This window comes from Capra hircus, chromosome 1, assembly GCF_001704415.2.
Source record: "Capra hircus breed San Clemente chromosome 1, ASM170441v1, whole genome shotgun sequence".
Taxonomy (NCBI): domain Eukaryota; kingdom Metazoa; phylum Chordata; class Mammalia; order Artiodactyla; family Bovidae; genus Capra; species Capra hircus.
Genome location: NC_030808.1, coordinates 113,055,423 through 113,082,963, shown reverse-complemented (window position 1 = coordinate 113,082,963; position 27,541 = coordinate 113,055,423). Strand labels below are relative to the sequence as shown.

General features: G+C 41.1%; 1 protein-coding gene across 3 annotated transcripts in view; it reads left to right on the top strand.

Moving 5' to 3' along the window:
• ARHGEF26 (Rho guanine nucleotide exchange factor 26) overlaps positions 1–27,541 on the top strand; it is a 142,193-nt gene that overhangs the window by 78,345 nt on the left and 36,307 nt on the right. For all 3 annotated transcript variants that reach the window (XR_001918121.1, XM_018048732.1, XM_005675418.3), the window contains 4 exons: positions 1,952–2,081; positions 5,486–5,560; positions 18,365–18,454; positions 23,881–24,035. Coding sequence is in view for 2 of the 3 variants with exons in the window: in XM_018048732.1 (XP_017904221.1) it covers positions 1,952–2,081; positions 5,486–5,560; positions 18,365–18,454; positions 23,881–24,035 (450 nt within the window). In the remaining variant the exon portion in view is untranslated. The remainder of the gene's footprint in view (positions 1–1,951; positions 2,082–5,485; positions 5,561–18,364; positions 18,455–23,880; positions 24,036–27,541) is intronic.

The window sequence follows — 27,541 nt, the reverse complement described above, 5'->3', positions numbered from 1 at the left end:
TACAGTTGGGCATCGCTGTAGACTCAGTTTGGGGGCTGACTGGCTGTTATCATCCTTCTGTGAGTTGTGGTGTTTACAACCGAAGCATGGCACGCTGGCCAGTCTCTAGGCCATGTGAGAGACCCTATGGTGATGAGTACCTCGTGGCCACTTAGAGAAGCAGCCCCCACGTGGGTAAGAGGGCTGATGATGCCCCTTTCCCCCTCCACATCGTCCTTAAAATCTTGTACAGGCAGGGAGGAAAACCCACAGCTGCCAGCCCTAAATGCGGTTATTAGCACAAAGCAGGATTTGTCCGCACTGCTGGACATTTTGTCCTAGATTAGTCTTTGTTGTGGAGACTGTTCTGTACATTGTAGCACCCCAGGCTCCTGTCCACCAGCTGCTGGTAGCACAGCCTCACATCAGCCTTGATAACCAGGAGTGTCTCCAGAGGTTACATGATGCCCTCATCCGCCATGGGCATTGCGATGTAAAGGTTACTCTTTAACTGTTGGGAAATCCAAGTGACACGTGTAAAAGCCAAAGCCTGGAATAAGAGCTAAATTAAGTTTTGTTTTGTAAGATTAAAAAAAAAAAAACTTGACTAAGTACTGCTGTACTTTATGTAACTCTTGAAAAATAAAGGTTTTATTTAAATTAGCTCAATGACATCATCATTTGAGCTTTCACATGGAAATTAGTAGTTGTGGTTTCAGAATGTAAATTTACATTTGGGGCTGTGACTTTGAGCTTTACCTGCACTTTGGGATCTGAAAACCAGCTAACAAACAATGCCCAGGGTCCATCCTAGACTGGTTGGTTTCCTCAGAATCTTTGGAGGTGGCAGAATGATTCAAATATGCAACTGGTTTAAAATTTGATTCTTTTTTAATTTCCTAAATTTTTTTTTCAAAGTTAGCAGGAAACTTAACTCCTCAGTTTAAGAAAAGGAAATTATAACATTTCTGAGTACTTTCTTTTAACTTGCTGTTCTGGGTATTTCCTTATTTCTTTCTAGCAGCCTTGAACCAAATCATCTAAGTTTCAAAGTATATTTTTTTGAAAAAAGGTTTCAATTGCCATTACCCTGCTTCTTGGCCTCCCCCTCCCCTCTTCAGGGGATTACAGAATCTGGGGCCAACCCCTCCTCTACCTCCCCCTCACAAGTCACACTGTAACTCCAAGAGCTGCCCTTAGGTGAAGTAAGGTGACAGAACGAGAGATGCTGTGTCAGGGACCCACTGAAAGTCAGAAGACCTTGGTTGGACTCTTGTCTACACCGAATGCTAGGTATTTTATTTGGCAAGTTGGGGACCTTGCTGAGACTCCACATTCTTACTGGAATCCCCGTCAAAGTTATATGCATGGTGCCACATGAGATCCTTTATGTCCGTGTATCTTGCTAAATTCCGTAGAAATGTTGTGACAGTGTTGTCCCTGTTTTAATGTCACTGCGAGAGGAGGGATATTCTGGCTGACATAGTCAGAAGGTTTTCTGTCTTAGAAGCTTTGGAAAAGTCCAAAAGCCTCCTAGTAAGTAAATCCTGAGATTTCTTTCTTAGATTATTATCTCAGGCTAGAGCTGCGGTTTAAAACATATGTGCCATCTTTTTAGTGGAACGTTTGTAGATGATCAGATTTGAGATGTAGTGTGTATACTACTTTTTAATGTATACATTCACTATTATGATACCACTGTTTCTTCATTTGTTTATTTTCTACTCCTAAAAATTTCTGGCACCTATATTTTCATCTTATTATTCTTATTACTGCCTTAAACTTATATTCAGTCTTAACTGTAAAAGGCAACCAAGCCATCCATGTCCACCTATGTAATTATGCGTTTATGTTGTTTATATATTTAAAAATCATTGATAATATATCAATTTATCACAGTGTTTTATAATACATTTTGACTTGCCTCTTAAAGAGGAAATGCTTTGAAGTTTTGTCTTTTTTTTTCCCTCAGAGCCACCAACCCGTCTTTCAAGGAAGTTTTGTCCCGAATCGAGTCCCACGAAGACTGTAGGAACCTACCTATGATCTCATTTCTCATTCTTCCCATGCAGAGGGTGACCCGCCTTCCCCTGCTGATGGATGTAAGATGTGACCTGGTGTCGTTTTCCTCTGTCGATAGCTGTTGCTGCAACAAATCTGTGATTCAGAAAATTCTTCTTCTTCTGCTTAAATTATATCCCTTCTATGAAATTTCCCAATTCAATGAAAAGGTGCTGTTTGGTTAGAAAGTCCCACATGGGAAACTGTCTTCAATTTAGGCTTGTGGGGTCACTCTAAAGTAAAGTTAGATTACAACCCTTATTTAACATTTTTTGAAATGGGAAGAATATTGACTTCTTGAAGTCAGGAGTCCTGAACTCCTTTGCGGCTGAAACTCCAGGCATGAGACCTGGGCGTGTCGTTTGTCTCTTTGGGCCTCAGTTTCCTCTGCTGGGTCACTAAGGTCCCTTTCCCTGTCATGTTCCCAGCTGCTGCCTGTGTGCTCAATTGCTTCAGTCACGTTCGACTCTGTGCAACCCCACGGACGTAACCCACCAGGCTCCTCTGCTCGTGAGATTCTCCAGGCAAGAATACTGGAGGGGGCTGCCATGCCCTCCTCCAGGGGGTCTTGCCGACCCAGGGATTGAACCCGCATCTCTTGTTGCATTGGGAGACAGCTTGTTTACCGCTAGTGCCACCTGGGATGCCCCAGGCTGCTGAAGTGCTCCCATTTCACACGGGAAGGAGTCTCTCCAGCATCGCAAGGCATAAACCCGCCCTAGTTTGCATTGCTCAGAATGAGTGAGGAAAATCCAGACATCTGATCTTGCCGTAGGGAGCATGCATGAAGAAAACACGTATTTGTTTTTGAGTAGTGCAGGACGTGACTGTGGGAGGAGCAGAGATGGACTGGTGGGAAGCACAGCTGGGAGGACAGCCAGGCAGTGGCCCAGGGTGGCCGCACACTGGCTGGGCTGAAACCACAGTGGCAGCCACAAGAGGATGGGGTGCCCCGACGTGACTTCCACCCAGCTAGTGTGCCAACAAGTGCCTTTTTCTTTTTTTATTAAAATTGAACTATAGTTGATTTATGATATTGTGTTAGTTTCAGGTGTATAGCAAAGTGATTCAGATATAGTATATGTATATATTTTTTCAGATTATTTTCCATTATAGATTATTATATTTACTTTGTTATACAGTAACTCTTCGTTCCATATCTACTTTATATGTAGTAGTTTGTATCTGTTAATCCCAAACTCCTAATTTATCCCTCCCCTGCTTTCCTTTCCCCTTTGGTAACTTTAAGTTTGTTTTTTGTGTCTGTGAGCTTTTTCTTTTATCTGTAGATTCATTTGTATTGTTTTTTGGATTCCACATATGTGATATCATATAATATTTATCTTTCTCTGTCAAACTTACTTCACTTAGTATGATAATCTCTAGGTCTATCCATGTTGCTGCAAATGGCATTATTTCATCCTTTTTATGGCTAATACTCCATTACATATACGTACCACGTCTTAAATCAGTTGTCTGTTGATGGTCATTTGGGTGGCTTCCATGTCTTAGCTATTGTAAACAGTGCTGCTATGAATATTAGGTTGCATGTATCTTTTTGAATTAGAGTTTTTGTTTTTTCCCTGTATATGCCCAGGAGTGGGATTGCTGGATCATATGATAGTTCAAAGAGTGTCTTTTTGATCAACTTAAAATATCTTGGCATAGTTCTGCTTTAAATTTGGGTGATAATATAACATCGGTTTTGACGTGCTTGCTTTTTAAAAGTCAAAATACAGGATAAAAATATAGCAAAAATTATGATTGCCTAACATTACAAAATAAATTCCATTTTCTCTATTCCATTATAAATTCAAAGAAGCACTGAAATTTAGAAACTAGTAAAAAGATGGGATTATGGTCACTTTCTTGGCCCAGCTGCACAGTGTTGAGGAGGTTCAGCTGTCTTTTCAGAATTCACAGCACCTGCTGCTCTCCTAGCCCACCTCAGTCTACTAGTCTACCACCTTTACACCCATCCTTGTCCATCTTGTGTGATTTAGGGACTTCTGTCCTTGTAAATATTGGGAAACTTGCAGTTTTGCAAATCCAGGTCTGATTTATATTTATTATGTCTATCACACAGAGTCTTAAAAGAAATGATACTTTTTGGGGTCAGAGACTCTTTTGAGGTTGTAGATTAAGCTGTAGTCATTCTTCCTAGAAGAATGACTTCCTAGTGTGTACAGAATTTTACATAAAATTGAAGTGTACAAAAGAAACTATGGCCTGCTCCCAGAAATAAAAACTAATATTTTCCAAACTGCTTTTGTACTCATTAGTGGGTCATGAAACTGACTTTTGAATCATGAGTAGTGTTTTTAGAAAATGAATATAGAGTAGAACACACAGTGTATGATATATACATTGTTCATAATGTGATTTAATATTATTTCATAGAAACTTTCATTTTGTGTGCATGTGTACTAGTTGCAGTGTAAAAGTATTTCTTACAGTGGGGTCATAGTCGAAAAAATTTTGAGTACATTAATATAAAACCACCAGTGGTCCAGTCTGTACTTCTTACATATCACACATAATATTCCTGACACCTGACTTTCAGATTCATAGGCTTGGTGTTCCTCTGCATGTAAGCTAGTTTCTGGTATCTTCCCTTTCTGCTAAATGCCTATTGCCCTCACCTGTTGTCCATGTGTGAGAATCTGGCCACCTGGGCAGAATCTAAATGTACTTAAAACATGATCTCTTCGATTTTACTTCATTTGGAGATTTAGTTAAACTTGTTGATTGAGGTTAACATTTTTAACAATTGAAATGGTTTTGTTGGCTTTGAACAGATATACTTTCAAAAGTTATATATAATTCAGTATATCTTCAGTTGATGTTTTTTGAACTCAATTTTACCATCAGAAAAATTGCAGTATAAGCATACCAAGAAAAAACCCAGCAGCCATTTTTTCTTGAACTTTTTATTCACCTTATATCATCTACAAATATAATAACCTTTAATAATGATGATAACAGGGATCATTGAAGTAATTTTGTCATTAATTGAAGACCTACTGTATGCAGGTTATTCATAAAGAACTTTCCATGCATTATCATTTAACTTTTGTAACCTCCTTGTGGCTTTATAGGTGGCTTTATCCCAGTTTTACAGATGAGGAAACTGAGGCTTATAGAAGCTTATAAGGGAAGGTGACTTGCCCAAGGTCGAATAGCTCATAAGGAGCAGATCTGGAATTTGAAACCAGATTCACCCACCTCTGAAGTCTGTCCTCTTATTAAATCATCCTCTGGATGAACATGGATCCTATGCTTTTAAAGACTATTTCCTATTTTAATGTCATCTTTATACTCATCCATAGTATTGTGTTCAGAATTGTTAAGTTTGCTATGAGTAAGAGTATATGACTGGACATTGGTTTTATTTTACTTAAAAGAATAAATCAGCTGATTTTGTTCTTCTTTTATTTCATTGCAGACTATCTGTCAAAAGACTCCTAAGGACTCTCCTAAATATGAAGTCTGCAAAAGAGCCTTAAAGGAAGTGAGCAAGGTAACTGTTGAGTAGCTTATCAGACAGTAAAACACTCAGATCCCTCCGAAGAGAACCTGTCTGGATTTGATGCTGAAAACTGGTTGATTCTCACAGCCATTTGTACACCATTCTTTAAGTAGTTGAAAAACAAAATTATGTTTTCTATACTCAAATTGATATTTTTACTATTTCAGACAGTCTTAAGGGCCTTTAGAGATCTCGTTTTCTTTTGGTGTCTGAATAGCTGTTTATTCATTCTCTCATTCAAGAAATATTTATTGAACATCCACTACAGTGCCAGGGACAATGCCAGCCCCTGAAATGTGAGGGTGAGTAAGACATGTGTGGTTACTGCCCTCATGGAATGTGCTGTATAAAGGGGAAGGCAGACATGAAATAAGAGTTACAGTAAAGGATGGTGGGTGACATGAGAGGAAGAACACAGAAATGTTGAGGCTGAAACCTGGAGCAAGGGCAGCTTTGAGCCAGGGACTGGGGAGGGGTGTTTCAAGAACATGCAAAGACCCAAAGACTTGTTTGTAGAATTTCAACTAGAATGTTCTTCATGTGACTAGAGCCCAGACCAGGAGAGAGAGCACAGAGGATCCATGTTAAGGAATTGTGAACCTTATCCTAGGATGCTGTGGAAGCTACAGATTCATGTGCTGTGAAGTTGACAGTGAGATTGGGCCCCAGTGGTGAAGCCTCTATAGTTGCTTAGGTTACAGATGAGCGGAGCCTATACTGATGATACTAGAAGGCAAAGAAGCAAACCTGCAACATTGGGGAGGTAGGCGTGGAGGTGACTTGGGTGGGTATATTTATGGACATGAGCCAAGGAAAATCATCCCTGTCTTGGGCAACTAGATGGATGCTCTTAATCCCATAGTATGAGCATAAGGAGAAGCTGACGATTCCATTGTGGGTGTGTTGGAATTGAGATTCTTATAGAATATCCAAGTCAGGAGCTCAGTGGAGGGACTTGAACTGGAGACATGGGTTTGTGGATCATCAGTATGGGGATGATTTTTGAAGCTGGGAGAGTAGATGAAAAGTACGCAGGAGTGTGTAGAGTAAGAAGAGTGTTGAGGTTCAGCCATGAAGAACACCAAGCTTCATCTTGCGTAGGGAAAAGGAAAGAGCGGAGGAAACTTGAAAAACAACAGGAGTACTAAAATAGGAAAGTGAAAGTTGCTTAGTTGTGTCCAACCCTTTGAGACCCCATGGACTATATGGTCCATGGAATTCTCCAGGCCAAAATTCTGAAGTGGGTAGCCTTTCCCTTCTCCAGGGCATCTTCCCAACCCAGGGATTGAACCCAGGTCTCCTGCATTGCAGGTGGATTCTTTACCAGCTGAGCCACAAGGGAAGCCCAAGAATACTGGAGTGGGTAGCCTGTCCCTTCTCCAGTGGATCTTCCTGATCCAGGAATTGAACTGGGGTCTCCTGCATTGCAGGTAGATTCTTTACCAACTGAGCTATCAGGGAAGCCCTCTAATGGTCTGACAAATGGCATGTAATTTGGTGGAAGGAAGGGCAGCCCCGTTGGCTGTTCCAGAAAGACAAAGTGAGATAATGATCGATGCATTCACCGGGTGTATTTATTATCAGGTGAGTTGTGTCCTTGCAGGGCAGGTGTGGAAGCCAGATTGAAGCGTGGTGAGGAATGAGTGGAGGATGAGACTGTGCAGCCAGTGAGTGTAGCTGTTTCAACCATTGGGCTGTGAGGGTAAAATGAGTTGAAAGAGAAGCTTTAGTTGAAAGGGAAGTGAGGGAGGTTAAAGATCAGAAAATTGTCGGTATGTTTAAATGCTAATAGGAATAGTTCGCTGAGAAAAAGCAGCTGAAGGTTTGAGAATCAGTGAGGATATGAGATGAGCTAGACCCCGGAGAGCAAAGCTCATGATCACAGAAGCATCCTGAGCATCTCTAAGCTGCCTTGAGTTTTATGCACCTTTGTGATACTTGACTATGAAGTACTTTCTTTCAATCAACTTTATCAATTGAACTTTATGTTGAATTTTATTGTTTCAACTTTCTTTTTAAAATATTTTTATGTGGACCATTTTAAAAGTCTTTATTGAATTTGTTGCATTATTGCTTCTTTTTTATGTTTGGGGTTCTTGACCTCAAGGCTTGTGGGATCTTAGTTCCCTGACCAAGGATTGAACCTGTACCCCATGCTTTGGAAGGCAAAGAAAGACTCCACCACTGGACCACCAGGGAAGTCCCTCAGCCAACTTTAAACTGACTCTATTTTATTTATCCTCATCCTTGCCAATAATTACTACAAAATCATGAGTTTTATAAGCTAGTTGTTCATTTTTCTAACACATTTTTATAGTAAAAATTAGTTTATCTGTATCGTGGCCCATTTGGGCTGCTAGAACAAAGTACCACAAACTGATTGGTTTATAAACAGCAAATTTCTTTCTCAGTTCTGGAGGGTGGAAGTCTAAGATCAGGGAACCAGCAGAGTTGCCTGGGATCCCTCTTCCAGCCAGGTTGCAGACTTCTCGTAGCCTTGACAAAGCAGAAGGTAGCAAGGCGGCTCTTTGGGGCCTCTTGTATAAAGCACAAGCCCATTCATGAAGGCTCTATCCCACGACTTCTGAGCAACTCCCAAAGGTCCCCACTTCCTAGAACCATCACCTTTGGGAGTTAAGATTTCAATATGTATTTTGGGAGGATGTGAACATTTAAACCATAGTGATCTGCCAACCACTTGAATGCATCTCTTGCTCCATCAGAGAAGGAGATACACATATCCCACCTTGCGAAACACTGAGTGAAGAAACTTCGCCTGACAGGTATGAAGTTGCCTATGGTCCTAGTGCCTGTGGGTTTCTCCTCCAGGACCCCAAATCCTGTAGTGGATGGGGGCATCTTTAGGAGAAGCTACTTGGAGAAGTTGAGTCTTGGATATGAAAGAGAATGTCAGATTCTGTTTGGTTGTAACTGAGAAGCTGGAAAAAAAATTCACACAGAAGGAGGAAGGTAGCAGTGATTAAATTGAATTAGGAATGATACCTAATTTTTTTGAGACTTTTACGGCCCAGTTTGAGTAGACTGCTATGTTCCTTTAGGCATCTCTGTTTCACTTGATTTGGCACTGGTGCTTTTAGGGCAGGCTGGCAAAAATTAATTGCCTTACCTTGATACAGGGCTTCCCAGGTGACGGTAGTGGTAAAGAATCCGCCTGCCAATGCAAGAGACTTAACAAACATGGGTTTGATTCCTGGGTTGGGAAGATCCCCTGGAGGAGAGCATGAGAACCCACTCCAGTATTCTTGCCTGGAGAATCCCATAGACAGAGGAGCTGGTGGGCTACAGTCTGTGGGTCGCACAGAGTCAGACACGACTGAAGCAACTAAGCATGCACTACCTTGATACTTACTATATGAAAGACCCTCTGTGAAGAATTGCTGTTTGAGTGACCTAAGCAAGTGTTTTCTCTAGGACAGCATTTTTCTCTGTTGCATAGGAGTCATGAGCATCAGGATTATAACCTCAGTCTCTAAGTGTTGTAGGAAACTGAGGTCATCAGTACCGTCAGCTCAAGGATTCACCTTCTTTTTCATTTGTGCAAGTTACCAATGGGTTTTTATAGATGGGAAAACAATGTCAGTATTCTTAACAAAAAGATTGTGCACATAGAGAGTTTATGGTTCAAAATCAAAATGCAGACTTTCACTTGCTTGCTCTTTCTGAAATGAGAGAAGCTGAGAGTTCGCAGTACTTACTTTACAGTGAAATTTTGTGTGTTGAGGCCCAAATTTTCAGAAGCAGATTCCACCTAAGGCCCTTGGGCAAGTCTTTCTAAATAGTTATTCTTTCTTGGGGAAAAATGAGTAATATATTTTTTGGTGATTAAAATGCTAATGGAATGTATTTGAGTAAGTACAAATAATACTTCAGTGAAATCATTCATGTGTATTGATGAAATGATGGTGGCAATTTTTCTGAATTGGGGCATTTGGAGAGACTTATTAACTTAGTCAAAACAACCTGAAAACAAGATGTTTCTGTCAAGTGAAACATGTTTGTACTTTCTGATTTTCTGTTCCTATGTGCGAGGAGGGAAATTTCCTGGGAGCATGATAGTTCAGCTGGTGCAGAGCTGTCTGTGTCTAAGGAATGGTGGTCAAGAGATGGTTTCTGATGCCAGTGAAATCTCCCCTGCTGTTGTCTTCTATTTACTCTCCCACAGAAAGAGAATAACTGCTTTAACTCACACCTCATAAAAATTCTACTTCTATTTGGAGATAGTAATAAGTTCTGAGCTCTTCTGCTAGTGGCAGAAGAGCCAAGTCCTCTTGAATCTTTTCCTGTAACTTACTGCTTCAGCTGTTTACAAGGAGGTAGATATCGGTTAACATGAAAAGGTCTCTAAGCTGTATTTTTAAGTGAAGAACATGAAGTTGCAGAACAGAACAAATAGCATAATGACATTTAGATAATAAAATGCATTTATATACATTTGTGTGTCAGAAATAGTATTTAGAATCACACTCAAACTTTCAACTGTGGTTGCTGATGGTGAAGAGACAGGAGTGTGGCAGGGAGGAATTAACGGTTGTTGTTTTTTTTCTTTTTTTCACTCTTTAAGTATTGCTCTGAAAGAATGTATGTAAAGTTTACAAAGGTACATTTTTAGAAGTAGTAAGTGCCCATTACAGAAAAGTTGAAAGTTTGAAATAAGAGAAAACAAAATGTATTAGTAATCTTGTTGAAGGTAATGACTGTTGTCATTTTATGGTGTGTGCTTCCAGTGAATGTAAATGTACATTTAAACATGGATTCATGCGGTGCCCATTTCGTTTACTGTTCTAAATAGTGCTGCATGGCCTTGCATAAATGACTGTGCTCCTCCGATGATTTCTGTTGTAAAGTTTCCAGAAGTGGGTTTATTGGGGGAGAAAGCTTGGTATGTTTTGAGGGCCCCCAAGTACCTGTACTGTTCATACTGTTCATACTGTTCATGGGGTTCTCAAGGCAAGAATACTGAAGTGGCTTGCCATTCCCTTCTCCAGTGGACCACACTCTGTCAGACTTCTCCACCATGACCCGCCCATCTTGGGTTGCCCTGCAGGCTTGGTTTCATTGAGTTAGACAAGGCTGTGGTCCTAGTGTGATTAGATTGACTAGTTTTCTGTGAGTATGGTTTCAGTGTGTCTGCCCTCTGATGCCCTCTTGCAACACCTACCATCTTACTTGGATTTCTCTTACCTTGGACGTGCGGATATCGCAAAGAGTCGGACACGACTGAGCGACTGAACTGAACTGAAAGTACCTGTAAGAAAAATTGTCCCTGTGTCCATGACAACCGGAAGTATTTCTAAGTATCTTATCTTTCTCCACACTCCCCAACATCTAATATTCATCTTTGTGAATTTGACAAATTGAAAATGTTTTGTTTTTATTTATACTTCATTAGAGAGATTGAGGTTTTTTCCCCACATAAGTTTTTCCTAAAGCAAAAAATTTAGTGAACTAAATTTAATAAAGCTTTGATAGATGTTGAAGGAAGGCACAGTTTCAATATGCAGAGGCTGATTTTATGGAAAATATGAGAGCACACATATCCAAATTAGTGCTTGTCCCTTAAAATAGTCACTAAACAGAGTCCACTGAGGATACCATTGCTTGAGATGCTTGGGGAACGTTTTTGTTTTTAATATGCCTTCAGAAGTGGTGGCTGATGAACTTGACATTTGGAAATTTAGGAAATAAAGATGAATTTATTTTCCACTTTCCCTTTTATTTTGAAATGGGATAAAGGAATTGTCCTGCCCCTCCTTTTTTTTTTTGCCTTTTGGAAAATTTTTCATTATTAGTTTGCCAACATTTCCCACCTGAAGAGTATAAAATTAACATTTATCCTTGTACTTTGAGGAAGAGGAACGTTGATCAAGAGAATACACTACATAGGTACATGAGCAAGTCTGAGACCATTTTCTAATGAGAAATTCTAGAGCTGTGCTCTTCTCAGGGCTGGCGACTTCCCAGCACAAGAGCAGCGGTGCAATTTCTTGCTCAAATGATCCTGAAAACACTTGTAGAGTTGCATTACCCAGTGCAGAAGCCAATAGCCAATTGTTGTTGTTCAGTCACTGAGTCATGTTCAACTCTTTTCGACCCCATGGACTGTATCATGCCAGGCTCCTCTGTCCTCCATTATCTCCTGGAGGTTGCTCAAATTAATGTCCATTGAGTTGGTGATGCTATGTAATCACCTCATCCTCTGCTATTCCCTTCTCCTTTTGCCTTCAGTCTTTCCCAGCATCAGGGTCTTTTCCAATGAGTTTGTCCCCCAACCTTTTTTTCCCCAAACTTATTTGTTTTTAATTGAATGAAAATTGCTTCACAATATTGTGTTGGCTTCTGCCATACATCAACATGCGTCAGCCGTAGGTATACATGTGTCCCCTCCCTCTTTAAATTCCCTCCCACCTCCCATCCTTTCTCACTCCTCTAGGTTGTTAAAAGCCCTGGTTTGAGTTCCTTGAGTCATGCAGCAAGTTCCCATTGGTTACCTATTTTATGCACAATAGGGTATATGCCTCTGTACTCTCTCCATTTGTCCTACCCTCACCTTCCTCCTCCTAACCCGTGTCCATAAGTCTGTTCTCTGTCTGTATCTCCACTGTTGCCCCATAAATAGGTTCATCAGTACTGTCTTTCTAGATTCCATATATATGAGTACTATACGATATTTGTTTTTCTGACTTATTTCACTCTGTATAATAGGCTGTAGGTTCTTCCACCTCATTAGAACTGACTCAAATGGGTTCATTTTTTATGGCTAAGTAATATTTTATTGTATACATGCACCAAATTCTTTATCCATTCATCTGATGTTGGCTATCTAGGTGGCTACCATGTCTTAGCTATTATATAAATAGTGCTGCAGTGAACATTAGGGTACAGGTGCCTTTTTCAGTTTTGGTTTCCTCAGGGTATATGCCCAATAGTGGGACTGCTGGATCATATGGTCGTTCTACTCCATACTATCTTCCATAGTGGCTGTATCAATTTACATTCCCACCAACATTGCAAAATGGTTCCCTTTTCTCCACACCCTCTCCAGCATTTATTGTTTGTAGACTTTTTGATGATGGCCATTTTGACTGGTGTGAGGTGATACCTCATTGTAGTTTTGATTTGCATTTGATATTGAGCATCTTTTCATATGTTTGTGAGACATTTGTAAGTCTTCTTTGGAGAAATGTCTGTTTAGGTCTTCTGCCCACTTTTTGATTGAGTTTTTCTGATATTCAGTTGTAGGAGCTGCTTATATGTTTTGGAAATCAATCCTTTGTCAGTTATTTCATTTGCTAGTATTTTCTCCCATTCTAAGGGTTGTCTTTTCACCTTGTTTGTAGTTTTCTTTGCTGTGCAAAAGCTTTTAAGCTTAATTAGGTTCCACTTGTTTACTTTTGTTTCTATTTCCGGTATTCTAAGAGATGGGTAATAGAGGATCTTGCTGTGTTTTATGTTATACATTGTTCTGCCTATGTTTTTCTCTAGAAGTTTTAGTTTCTGGTCTTATATTTAGGTCTTAATTTATTTTGAGTTTCTCTTTGTGTATAGGGTTAGGAAGTGTTCTGATTTCATTCTTTTGCACGTAGCTGTCCAGTTTCCCCAGCACCACTTATTGAAGAGACTGTCTTTTCCCCATTTTATATTCTTGCCTCTCAAAGGTTTATCTCTGGGCTATCTATCTTGTTCCATTGGTCTATATGTCCCCCCCCTTTTTAAAGTACTTGTAAATGATCTCTGAAAGCAGTTTATGCATTGTTGTTCAGTTGTGTCCTACTGTTGGCAAGCCTGTGTACTGCAGCAGACCAGACTTCCTGTCCTTCACTATCTCCAAGAGTTTGCTCAAAGTCATGTCCATTGAGTTGATGATGCCATCCAACCATCTCATCCTCTGTTGCCCCTTGTCCTCCTGCCACCAATCTTTCCCAGCATCAGGGGCTTTTCCAATGAGTCAGCTCTTTGCATCAGGTGGCCAAAGTATTGGAGCTTCACCTTTAGCATCAGTCCTTCCCATGAATATTCAGGACTGATTTCCTTTAGGATTGACTGTTTGATCTCCTTGGAGTCCAAGGGACTCTCAAGAATCTTCTCCAGCATCGCAGTTCAAAAGCATCAATTCTTTGGCGCTCAGCCTTCTTTATGGTCCAACTCTCATATCTGTACATGATACTGGAAAAAGTATAGCTTTGACTAGACACACCTTTGTCAGCAAAGTGATGTTTCTGCTTTTAATACGCTGTCTAGGTTTGTCATAGCTTTTCTTCCAAGGAGCAAGTGTCTTTTCATTTTATGGCTGCAGTCACCATGGCAGTGATTTTGGAGCCCAAGAAAGTAAAGTCTGTCGCTGTTTTCACTTTTTCCCCATCTATTTGCCATAAAGTGATGGGACTGGATTCCATAATCTTAGTTTTTTGAATGTTGGGTTTCAAGCCAGCTTTTTCACTCTCCTCTTTCACTTTCATCAAGAGGCTCTTTAGTTCTTCTTCACACTCTGCCATAAGAGTGGTGTCATCTGCATATTTGAGGCTATTGATATTTTTCCTGGCAATCTTGATGCCAGCTTGTACTTCATCCAGCCTGGCATTTTGCATGATGAACTCTGCATAGAGGTTAAATAAGCAGGGTGAGAATATATAGCCTTGACATACTGGTTTCCTGATTTGGAACCAGCCTTTTGTTCCATGTCCAGTTCTAACTGTTGCTTCCTGACCTGCATACAGGTTTTTCAGGAGGCAGGTAAGGTAATCTGGTATTCCCATCTCCTTAAGAATCCTTAAAGTTTACTCATTAACATTTGCTATTTGCTGAGTACTCCTTGTGTCTTAGGCACTGGGCCAGGCACTTAACTAACAGATATGGACATTTCAGTCTGTTCTCCAGTCTTTTAAGAAAAGTAATACCCAAAATGAGATCTGAAAGACAAACAGAGTGGTATACATCTAGATAAGGAGGAGTCAGTTGGACAGAGTAGGGTGAAGGGCATTCAGGTGGAGGGAAACACTTCAAAAATGTGAAGGACATGGGAGAGGGAGGGCTTTTGGTCAGAAATTCAGTAGCACTGAGGCCCAAGAAAGAAGATCGGGTAAGTAGGTGCCAGATCCTGGTCTTGGTGAGATTTTAATTCTGGAAATTCCAAAGAGCCTTTTAAAGATTTCAAGCTGAGGAGTTTGATGATCAGATTTGAACTTGTAAAGACTAAACATGTTTTTCTGGAGGTTACAGCATTAAGGAGATACTATGAACTGTTTGAATAGAGGGCAAAGGAGAGGGAGGCGCCTGAGTGTTGAGGGCCTAGCTTTTTGACTTGGGGAAATGGATTGTGCTGGGGTCAGTCACTGACCTAGAGAACATCGGGCTGGGACAGAGAGAGATGAAGGTGGTGCTCAGGTTTGGGCATTCCCATTTTGAGTTTCAGACAGCAGTGGTACATCTGAGAAGAGATACCATCTGGGTTGCTGGAGGTAGAGCTTGGGGAACAGACCACGTTGGAAGTCTGGGAGCACAGATTTGGGTACTACAAATAAAATAAATCTTTAAAATGTCCCAAGCAGCTCAGCTATTTATCTGTCTGAATCCTTTTAGCATATTTTAACTGCAGGTTGCCCCTGAGCGCAGCCAGCATGTTTTCGGCTCTGAGCTTTCTGAGTTTTCTTGTTTTGGCTGTGCTGGGTCTTTGTTGAGGTGTGCAGGCTTTCCTCGTTGCAGCACATGCGCATCTCTAGTCGTGTGCAGGCTCAGTAGTTACTGTGAGCGGGCACTCTAGTTGCCCCAAGGCATGTAGGGTCTTAGTTGCCCGACCAGGGATCGGACCTGTGTCCCCTGTATTGGAAGGCAGATTCTTTGGACCACCAGGGAAGTCCCTCGGCTCCTAGCTTTGATCAGGTGGACCATCAGTCCCTGCATCAGTAAACTCTTCATACCACTGGGACCTAAAGATATGCTGGAACTGAAGATAGGCATACCCTTTAAGCCCAGAATATCTGTTAAGTGACTGGAAATTGTCCAAGCGCCCATCAGTTGGGGAAGGAATAGGTGCGCTGTGAAAGCACGTGTGCTCACAGCCTATATTGCCTCCTGTCACTGCTTTGCTGAAAGCCTGCTGGTGGCTTCTCTTTGCACTTAGAAAACAGCCCACGTGCCGAAAGAACCTGCATGTGTTGACCCTGGCTGGTCCTGCAGTGTCCTCCTGTGCCATTTTCCTGCGTCAGGATCTTACTTTCTCAGGCGCACAGCGATCTGCTTCTGATGTTCACTCTGCCTGGACCAGTGCTGTCCGCTGACTGTGCTACATGCACCTTTGTTCCTTCGGTGCAGCTCAGGGGGACTCTAAGGAGAGGCCCCCGACTCTCTCCCCACCTTCCTCCTCCCTGGACCCCTGCCCCCCAGTTTTTCCCTTAAGATTTCAGTCTCTGATTATTGTGTCTGCCCTTCTTTTATCACAATAGGGATTGTATATCTTAAATGTTGCAACCCTAGCACCTGACACATATCAAGTACAAAATAAACTTGTTTTTCAGTGAATGTTATAAGGAGAAATGTTATCAAGTGAAAAAATTAAGTCACAGACAAGCATTGGGCAATCCATTTACAAAAATAAAGTCATTTTTACACATTATATGTATGTACTTATATGTTCATATAATCATGGGAAAAAAAAGAGTTTTCCCAAACAAGTGGGTAACCCATCTTGTTTCCAGTTACCTCCATGAAGTAGGATTAGGTCAGAGCCGTTTATAGCCTGTTTTGTTTACTTATGTGTTAACATTTCTTTTTATAGTGGGAGCTATTTAATAAAGCACCAATATTAAAGTAAATCTAATCAGAATTTCTAGCTTCTGTTTTTAACTATCACACTGTCTTTATGGCCAATGATCCTTGCTATGGGCATGTTTTACGGATTTTTCAGTTAATGAGAAATTAACAATACAAAATTTCTTTTGGTTTAGGTCAGCAAACTAATAATTATATATTAGGTACATATAAAGGAGAAACGCGTGGGTGGATCCTCTGTGCTCAATATTCTACTCACAGAACGCTCCACTTCTGACACTGCAGTCACCTAATGTGTGCAGGCTTTCCCCACACTGGGCAACTCTGCCCTGCCAGCGGGGCGGCTTGTGCATATGTGCGTGCTGAATCACTTCAGTCGTGTCTGGCTCTGTGTGGCCCCATGGACTGTGTGGCCCGCCAGGCTCCTCTGTCCATGGATTCTCCAGGCAAGAGTACTGGAGTGGGTTGCTGTGCCCTCCTCCAGGGGATCTCCTCGACTCAAGGACCCAGTGCGAGTCGCTTATGTCTCCTGCATTGGCAGGCAGGTTCTTTACCACTAGTGCCACCTGGGAAGCCCACACGGTTTATTCCATCCATTCCAGTTTCCACTCCCCCTGGAGACAGCCCGTCCCACAGGATTAGGACGCGGCCCCCCAGGCCACACCCCAGACTTCACCCTAGTCACTCTTCACAAGTCCAGGTTGTTACCTATGCTTCTGACCCACTGGCTAGAGATCAGATCTGCTATAGATCACTACCCACCCCCCGCTTAGGTTTGATTAATTTGCTCGAGGGGCTCATAGAACTCAGGAAAACAGTTTACTTCCTAGACTAGCGGTTTGTTACAAAGGATGCTAAAGAATATGAGTGAACAGCCAGAGGAAGAGATAGCGTGAGGTCCAGAAGGGCCCCAAGCTCCGGATGTCCTATCCTCAGAGTTTGAGGTGGCCATCTTCTTACCAACCCGGAAATTCTCCCATTCCGAAATTCAGCGGTTTTTATGGCCACACAGAGCCAGACATGGGCATGATTTATTAAACCACTGCTCAGTAGTGATCAAGTCATATCTAGCCCCTCTTCCCTCCCTGGAGGTCAGATGGTAGGCCTGAAAGTTCCAGTCTTTTCTCTAATTATTTGAATGGTTCCCCTGGCAACCAACCCCATCTTTAGGGGCTTTCCAAAAGTCGCCTCATTAATATAAATTCAGACAAGGTTGAAAGGGGCTTGTTATGAATAACAGAAGATACCCACTTCACTTTTATGTCCTGGAGCTATTTCAGGAACTGGTAACAATACTAAATTATAGCCAAAGAAGCCCCCAATGCTCTTATATAGGACATTACAAGGGGTTTTAGGAGCCATGTGCCAGAAACCGTGGATAAAAGACAAAATATCTGTTTTATTATAAATCACAGTGTCACAGCTACTCATCCAAGGACTATTAGTCCGTCTATTTGTAGATAACTCAGTAGTGCTGATTAAACTTCATTCCCCTCAGCTTGAAAAATCACTATTAGGTTCCAATGGAAGGCTGTTCTCTTCCAGCATCCAGCTTACCCGTCACATGTTTTGAGCGTAGCATTCAGCTGAGAATTTGCCTTTGAAGTCCGGTATTCTGCCCTCAGCTGCTCTGATTTGAAGAGGGGAGAGAGAGAGGTGCAGCTTGCCCTGAGGTTGGTGGGGTTCCCATGGGTGAAGGCGAGGAGCAGGGGCAGAACGGACAGATTGGACCTCGCGATGAACCTGCCTCATGTATGTGAAGCGTGCCATATGGTAACACACATAACACGAGGCCGTCTGTCCCTGAAAATCCTCAGGACATTTTTTCTCTGTCTGCACACCCTAGTGACACCACTTCCCACTGGGTACAGGGTCTCGACTGTGAAGCTGTGAATTCTTGAACTGTCTGGAGTTTTCCAAAGTGCTAATTATTTCCTGCAAGATCTGCATTTGAAAGTGAGGTTTCTCTCCTTCACCTCTTAACCCTCCCTGATTTTTCTCTGTTTCCAGTTGGTGCGACTCTGCAATGAAGGAGCCCGGAAGATGGAAAGGACAGAAATGATGTACACAATTAACTCCCAGCTGGAATTTAAAATTAAGGTACTCTCTCGTACTTCTTCATAAACAGATTTATTACTGCTTTTGTTGAAATCTTCAGTGAATAGGGAGATAGTGGAGAGTAACAAAGTGTGGAGGAATTTGCTTGTTAAAGCAGGGCCATAAATTGATTACACAGAGGCTGGCAGGCAGAGCAGCAGATACTTTGTTGTGGGTAATTCTGCTCTTGCTTATCCCAGATAAAATGACCTTTCTCTAAACCACTGAGTTAGGTATTATCTAACTGCTGCTGCTGCTGCTGCTAAATCACTTCAGTCGTGTCCGACTCTGTGCGACCCCAGAGACGGCAGCCCACCAGGCTCCCCTGTCCCTGGGATTCTTCAGGCAAGAACACTGGGGTGGGTTGCCCATTTCCTTCTCCAATGCATGAAAGTGAAAAGTGAAAGTGAAGTCGCTCAGTCATGTCCGACTCTTAGCAACCTCATGGACTGCAGCCTACCAGGCTCCTCTAGAATTTTTTTTTTCCTCCTCAGAAGAGATCAAACTTGAGGAAACATAGCAAAATGATAGAATTTTTAGACTGGAAAGGAGATTTCTTTCCTATTCTCCAAAAAAACAAAAGTGAACATGTTGGTTGCTCAGTCCTGTCCAGCTCTTAATTCCATGGACTGTATGGACTGTAACCCAGCAGGCCACTCTGTCCATGGAATTTTCCAGGCAAGAATACTGGAATGGGTGGCCATTCCCTTCTCCAGGGGATCTTCCCAACCCAGGGACTGAACCTGAGTCTCCTGCATTGTAGGCAGATTCTTTACTGCCTGAGCCAAAGTGTCCTGCAAAATAGTGGTATCCCATGAGCTGGACTAGGGAATTTCTCCTCAATCAAATAAGGGGGCTCCTTTCCCAGTTGGCAAAAAGGATTATTAGTGGATTATTCTTTTCACATTTGTTTTTCTTACATAATTCTTTTTTTTTTTTGCCTATGTGCTGCGTGTTGCTGCTTGTCTCTTACTGCTCAGGGGCAAATGACAGGATAAACAAAGAAGGAAATGACAATGGCCAGGCTAGGCTGTTGTCAAGTCCTTTGTTGCTCACAGTTGAATCCTCAATGGATGGGAGTGCTCACGGTTGTGATTTTATTTCTTTTGATGCCTCTTGAATTTAATTAAGCAGCTTAAAGTGACTGGTCATATTTTTTCATAGTGAACAGGTTCCTTATTTGTGTGGTGGAATTAGAGTGATGACGGCTTTATGCAGATAACTCTCTACTGTGTCATATGGTTTGAGGGTCACTGATACACCCTTTTATAAATGAGGAAAATACAGTCCAGAGAATAATTAATCACTAATAGGATCGTCTGACTTATGGTGGCAGAATCAGGACTAGGGTCTAGATGTCCTGACTTGCAGATCAGTGTAAACTATTTCGCTATGACATCCTGACTGTAGCATTTTAAATGCAGAAACATGACCCATGATTTTTCTTAGAAGATGATGAGTACTTGCTAAAAAAAACACATGCACTTCTGTTATAATGTCCTCTTCCTGTTATTGAATGTTGAATACAGTTCCCTGTGCTGTGCAGTAGACTCGCATTAGTTAGCTATTTTATGCATAGTAGTGTATATATGTCAACTTCAGTCTCCCAGTTCATCCCACTCTTCCTTCAATCCTTGGTAACTGTAAGTTTGTTCTCTATGTCTGTTTCTATTCCTGCTTTGCAAATAAGTTGATCTCTACCAGTATTCTAGATTCCACATATAAGCGATATTATACAGTATTTGTTTTTCTCTTTCTGACTTATTTCACCCTGTATGACAGTCTCTAGGTTCATCCACGTTTCTACAAATGGCACTATTTCATTCCTATTTTTGGCTGAGTAATATTCCATTGTATATATGTACCGCATATTCTTTATCCATTCTTTGGTCAATGGACATTTAGGTTGCATCGTCAGTAATGCTGCAGTGAACATCAGGGTGCATGCATCCTTTCAAATTATGGTTTCTTCAAGGTATATGCCTAAAAATGGGATTACTGGTTCATATGGCAGATCTATTTTTATTTTTTTAGGAACCTCGATACTGTTCTCCATAGTGGCTGCACCAATCTACCTTCCCACCAATAGTGTAGAAGGATTCTCTTTCCTGTACACCCTTTCCAGCATTTATTGTTTGTATAAATTTTGATGATGGCCATTCTGAGCAGTGTGAGGTAATACCTCATTGTAGTTTTTTCTTTCTTCCTTTCTTTTTGACTGCTCTGGGTCTTCATTGCCATGTGTGAGCTTTCTGTAGTTGCAGTGTGTGGGAGCCACTCTTCGTTGCCATGCATGGGCTTCTCATTTCGGTGGCTTCTCTTGTTGCAGATCACAGGCTCTAGAAGTGTGGGCTTTAGTAGTTGTGCACACAAGCTCAGGAGGTGGAACACGTGAGCTCAGTAGTCGTAGCTCGCAAGCTCTAGAGCACAGGCTCAGTAGTTGTGCATGGGCTCAGCTGTTCCCCAGCATGTGGACTCTTCCCAGAGCAGGGATTGAACCTGTGTCCCCTGCGTTGGCAGATGGATTCCTCTCCACTGTACCACCAGGGAAGTCCTTCTTGTAGTTTTGATTTGCATTTCTCTAATAATTAGTGATGTTGAGCATCTTTCCATGTGCTTGTTGGCCATCTCTATGTCTTCTTTGGAGAAAGCCACTGTCAATTTTAGATATACATTAGAAATTTATTTTTGCCAAGTGGATTATGAGGCGTCCATAAAAATCTAAAAAATAAGACAAAACAAAAACTCAATCTATTTCAAGAATAAGAGTTTAAAAAACTTTTCTCCCCTTGTCCTCTAAACTAAGAATAGGCATAGGGTGGCACGTATATAATACTCTCATTGGTTCATCCTGTACAGTCTATGGCACGATTGCAGTGTTATCTTGTAATTATAGTCCTGTGGCAGGACCTAACCTGACTCTGATTATTTGTGACCTCTCATGTTTGCTGGTGGGGATCCTCCTAAATTATTGAAGTAACCTCTCTGTCACCTTTTAAGTCTCAGCCATAGACTGATTTGACTTTGGAGGCTGACAATTATATGAACTCTTTTATTAGACACTTTTGAAATTTTAAGATCAGCCATAATCTTTCATCATCCTTTGTTAAATCTTCAGGAAAATATGCATTGGCCAAAATGTTTGCTTTTTCCACAAGATAGCTGTAATAATGCTTAGTTGTCTTTAACTTAATTCAAAACAACTTTGTTAGATTGTACTGTGACAGCTGTCACATCGGTGTGCATTTAGGAAAAAAAAAACTTATCAAAATTGAATTTTTGTGTAGCCATTTTAATATTGAAGATGGAAGAAAAAGCAACATTTTCTGCATATTATGCCTTATTATTTCAAGAAAGGTAAAAGTGCGACTAAAATGCAAAAATAAAAAAAGATTGGTGCAGTATATGGAGAAGGTGCTGTGACCGATTGAATATATCAGATGTGGTTTGTGAAGTTTCTTGCTGGATGGTAGACCAGTTGAAATTGATAGAGACCAAATCAAGACATAATTGAGAACACTCAATGTTATACCACATGGGGGATAGCTGACATACACAAAATATCCAAGTCAAGCATTGAAAATCATTTACACCAGCTTGATTATATTAATTGCTTTAATGTTTGGGTTCCACATAAGTTAAAATGAAAAAAAAAACTTTTTGACCGTCTTTCCCCATGCAATTCTCTACTTAAATATAATGAAAATGCCCCATTTTTGTGATGGCGATGAAAAGTGAATACTGCACATAAATGGAAGAGATCACTGGACAAATGAACCACCACCAACTCTCCGAAGGCTGGTCTTCATTCAAAGAAGGTGATGTTGTGTGTATGATGGGATTGGATTGGCTCACCTCTCTGATGCACTCCTTCCAGAAAACCAAAGGATTGATTCCAACAAGTACTGCTCCCAGTTGGACCAACTGAAACCTTCACTCGACACAAAGTGCCCAGAGTTAGTCAACAGAAAGCTCATAATCTTTCATCAGGATAATGCAAGACCACCTGTTCCTTTGATGACCAGGCAAAAACTGTTAGAACTTGGCTGGGAGGTTGATTCATCTGCCATATTCGCCAAACATTGCACCTTTGAATTTCCATCTATTTCATTGTTTACAACATTCTCTTAATGGAAAAAAATTTCAATTCTAGGCACTTGAAACAGTTCTTTGCCTAAAAAAATTAAAAGTTTTGGGAAGATGAAATTATGAAGTTGCCTGAAAAATGACAGATGATAGTGGAACAAAATGGTGAATATTCTGTTCTGTAAAGCTCTTGATGAAAATGAAAAATGTGTCTTTTATTTTTAAAAACTGAATGAACTTTTTGGCCAAACAAAAAAGTATGTATTGGTGAGCAGGCTTCTAAGAAACGTCCTTTATAAATTAAAAAAACAAAAATGAAATCCTTTCTTAGCCTTCAAATTTCCTCCCTTATATCCTCAATTTCCTTTAGCTATTTTTAATCATTATTCTCTGAAATGGATGACATTTGGTTGTACCACACTTACTAGAGTTATCTTTTGTGTGTCCAAGAACTTTTGCTTATTTTACGGATGTCGTGTTTTAAATCAGATTTTTGGCAGTAAGCATTTCTGGTAATTAAAAAAAAAAAGTTACTCTCAAGGGTAAGGATTATTCTGAGGTTTTGAGAGTTTTCCAGTTGGAAACTGTAAACTGAATAAAGAAAAGGCAATATGTAATTCCTTGAATATAGCCTTTTCTATGAGATGAAGATGGATTATTCTGGAAGAAGTCCATTTTCACAACCAGAAAGTGGCATGATGCTTTCAGGGACTAACTTCCATGAGGGAAACTACCATAAACTTTTAAGAATAGGTGTTCTCCAGAATATAGCTAAGTAGATAATCAATAGACATAACATACATTTGCCGGGATGTTTTTTTTCTTTCCTTTTGAATAAAGTCTTTTTAATTCATGAATTGAATGCAGACCTTTATATTTATCTCTTATTTTATATTTGTCTCTTAAGTACAGTTATCAATATTTTTTGGTATATTTAGATTCTGATTTGTGGTATTTGAAATGGCTGCAGTTGATACCCATAGATTTCATTCTGAGGTTTTTCAGTTTTAAGTGACTTCTTATCAGTCGTCTTTTTCAAAAAGTTGAGAGTTAATGGAAGGGTAACAATTTTTGGTTGACCCAGTAACATTTTCTGACTGAGGTTTAGTTTTTATATAAACAAGTTGGTATTAATAGTTTTTTTTATATTGGAAAATAAGTTGTTCCTTTTGGTTTTCTCTTGAAGAATGTGTTCTCTGTTTTTACCATTATGTACCTATTATATGAACTATTATAAAACAATGGCATATCGTTTGTTTGAATGTAAGTTTTATACTTTACTTTCAGTAATCCTAAAAAGACTTAACTTTAGCTTTGGGTACTGAGTGTTTCTCTCTTTGCAGCCTTTTCCTCTAGTCTCCTCTTCCCGGTGGTTGGTAAAAAGAGGTGAGTTGACAGCCTACGTGGAAGACACAGTGCTTTTCTCAAAAAGGACGTCCAAACAGCAAGTCTACTTCTTTCTTTTCAATGATGTGCTCATTATCACCAAGAAGAAGAGGTAAGCCTTTTTGTGGCATTGCCCTCTGTACATCCAGTTTTAAAGCTCTGTCGTACAAGCAACTACTGAAGGTGATCATCTTTTAAAAGCTTTTGAGATGTTAAGTGTAAAATTTCTACACAGGGAATCATACGAACATCCGTGCTTCATTTTCTTTAAATTACCTCTGCAGCAGATTCGAATTGTCGGCATCATTGTTCTAGTCAACCGCTGCTGAGCTTTGATAGCCTGCAAACCTCTGTGCTAAGCATTTCACACGTTTATGTCCTTGGATTCTCTTGACATCCCTAGGGAGGCAATGGTATTATTCTCTGTCAGCATTTTTCACACTCCTGCTGTAGGACCTTTGTATGAAACTAGTTGCTGTGATTGAGAACAAGCTGATGTACAACTCTAGTGCTTCTTGTAGCTTAATTTAAAATCCAGTGTTCTTAAAAATCGTTAGTCCAAAAAAGCGTCCCTTCGATGGGGAAGATGTTAGCAATGCTCCAGTACTCCCCTCTTTGGGGAAGAAAGTCAGTCTCATGGTTGGCAGAGTGTTTTTTTTCTTCTTACTTTAGACTTCTGGTTGTGTAGTCAGGGCCTACTCTAGGGAAACTTCCAGGAGGACTACTGTACAAGCCTTTTTTTCCTGACATTTGTTCTGACTGTCCCCACTCAAAACACACTCTCCTTGGCCCTTAGTGCTGCCTTTCTCCTGGGAGCTTTTTTTTTTAAACAGTATTTATTTATTTATGCTCTGCTGGGTCTCATTGCTGCACAGGCTTTTCTCTGCTGCTGCTGCTAAGTCGCTTCAGTCGTGTCTGACTCTGTGCGACCCCATAGACGGCAGCCCACCAGGCTCCCCCGTCCCTGGGATTCTCCAGGCAAGAACACTGGAGTGGGTTGCCATTTCCTTCTCCAGTGCATGAAAGTGAAAAGTGAAAGTGAAGTCGCTCAGTTGTGTCTGACTCTTCGCGATCCCATGGACTGCAGCCTACCAGGCTCCTCCATCCATGGGATTTTCCAGGCAAGAGTACTGGAGCGGGGTGCCATTGCCTTCTCCGAGGCTTTTCTCTAGTTGTGGCCGATGAGAGCTACTCTCTAGTTGCAGTGTGCGGGCTTCTCATTGCGGTGGCTTCTCTTCTTGCAGAGCAGGGCTCTAGGGCATGCGGGCTTCAGTAGTTGCAGTGTGAGAGCTCAGTAGTTATGGTTCCCAGGCTCTAGCGCACAGGCTCAATAGTTGTAGCCCACGGGCTTAGTGGCTTCTTGAAATGTCAGGTCTTCCCAGATCAGGGCTCGAACCCATTATCTTCTGCATTGGCAGGTGGATTCTTTACCACTGATCCACTAGGGAAGCCCTAGGGAGCATTGTTTATTAAATGCACTCTACATAGATAGGATTATAAAATATCTTCTTGCTATTTCTCTATAAACAGTCTGTCTTTCCCACAATATGACCTTAGAGTTAAAATATAAATCTGTGGGGTTTTTGTTTCCGTATATGAAGGTGATGAAGGTAGGCTGACTTGGTGGCATATAATAGGAATAGCAGTTGTTAGTTCACAGGGTACGGTTTAGACAAGATAAAGGGAATCACGGAATTCTCCAGGCAAGAATACTGGAGTAGGTTGCCATTCCCTTCTCCAGGGGATCTCCCCGGCCCAGGCATAGAACCTGGGTCTCCTGCACTGCAGGCAGATTCTTTGCCGTCTGAGCCACCAGAGAAGCCCCATGGACGGAGGAGCCTGGTGGGCTATAGTCTGTGGGGGTGCGAAGAGTCAGGCACGACTGAGCGACTAACACTACACACTGCTGCCCAAAGGGAATCGTGGAAACAGGCTTCTATGAATACACAAATTTTCCAAATTATCATGAAATCTTTATTTGAATTCTCCTTTCTCAAACTGAATTGAAACAGAGGTTGAGCTTTTCTTTCTGCTCCTTCAAATCAGACTGTATTATGAATTACTTCAGCCGCTTGGTTGTCAATGTGACATGAAAATTTTGTGTGTTCTGCCCTGAAAAGCCATGTGTCTGTGATGAGTACATTAAGATGCTGATGAGTATTTTTCATACTTAGGAAAATAGTGTTCCCATAACTTCAAGAAGAAATTATCTCTATTATCTGGGGTGGTTTAAAAAGTTCAAGTAGCTCAGTAAATTTTGTTGTACAGATTGGAGAGGAATTGTAATTTTTGTATTTTGTGTTGTGTTGTTGGTTTCCTATGAGATAGCTTGTTTCTTTGGCTTTCTTCATGATGTTTTGTTTTTAGAGGAGGGTAATTATATATGAATCTTCAAATGCCAGAATTCTTGACTTTTAACATTTTCCATCTGTTGAAATATTTGCTCTGTCTCAATGGACCAAAAGCTTTAACCAAACTTTTGATTTTGATGATAAAAGATACATTGGCAGTACCAAGCCAATTTTAAATGTAAATGTAGTTTTAATTATGGTGATGAAAACATTCAGGGTATTTAAACCAGTATGGCACAACTTTTATCCTTGAACTTGCCTAGAACCCGATAAATACAGACTTCTCAAAGTTAGAATTAACTTATGTGCTGTTCTGCTTAGCAGTGTGCTTTGCCCTCCATGGGAGATTTTGCCATTTGATGTTGCACTGTGAGCTGTCCCACATTTATTTCCTTAGATATGTTTGAACTTCTTTGTCAATAAAAGAAAATCATACATCTTCAGCAGAGAGGGCAACCCTGAGTACCTAACTTTGTCTTTACCAAAATTGGGGTTTTCTTGCCCTAAACAATTAGCTCATCCTATTTCTAAGGTGCTCTTGACTCCAAGAATAGCACTGGAGGTCCAAGTTGTTTATGACCTGAATACGTGGTGAGGGAGACAAGCAGACCACAGAGGCTTGATAAACAGGCTTGGTTCAAAGTGTACAGTACGCACAGCCATATTTACATTATAGCTACAAGGAGGCAACTACAGATGCTTCGCATGCCAGAGGCAGCCACAGAGAAGATACAGCAGCTTTGAACGAGGCAGTATATCAGGCTTGGCTACAAGGTCCAGATAAAAGATAACCAACTACCTGTGCCAGCACTGGGGGACTGATCCAGCTACCCACTGCTGAATATATAATTCCAGGGTTCTGTCAGGGAGCTCAGCTGCTGGGTCTCCAGTGGTTTCTCAGCTTCAGGGAGGTTTCCCAGCTACTGGGAGGGACTGCTGGGGAGGACAGTTGCTATTCCTCCTCCAATCCAGTCTGGCAGAGGGTTTATGCTGACGGGTGGGGTGTATGGATGCCTCGGCTCTGCGGTGTGTGTATGTATCACTGCTGGTACTTTCAGAGTGGCATGGTCCCTAGCTGTTTCTAGGACAGGAATCCTCACTCTTTTTTAGGATATCAAGAAAAACTTAAGTTTCCATTAGCTGTGGGCTACTTGTGAGTCACTATTAATAGTCTCTTGTGTCACATTTCAGAAGAATATGTGATCAGTTCGACTGCTGTGGATGAGAAAGTGTATTCTTGGTACCTGAAGCTTGGCTGCAGGTTGTC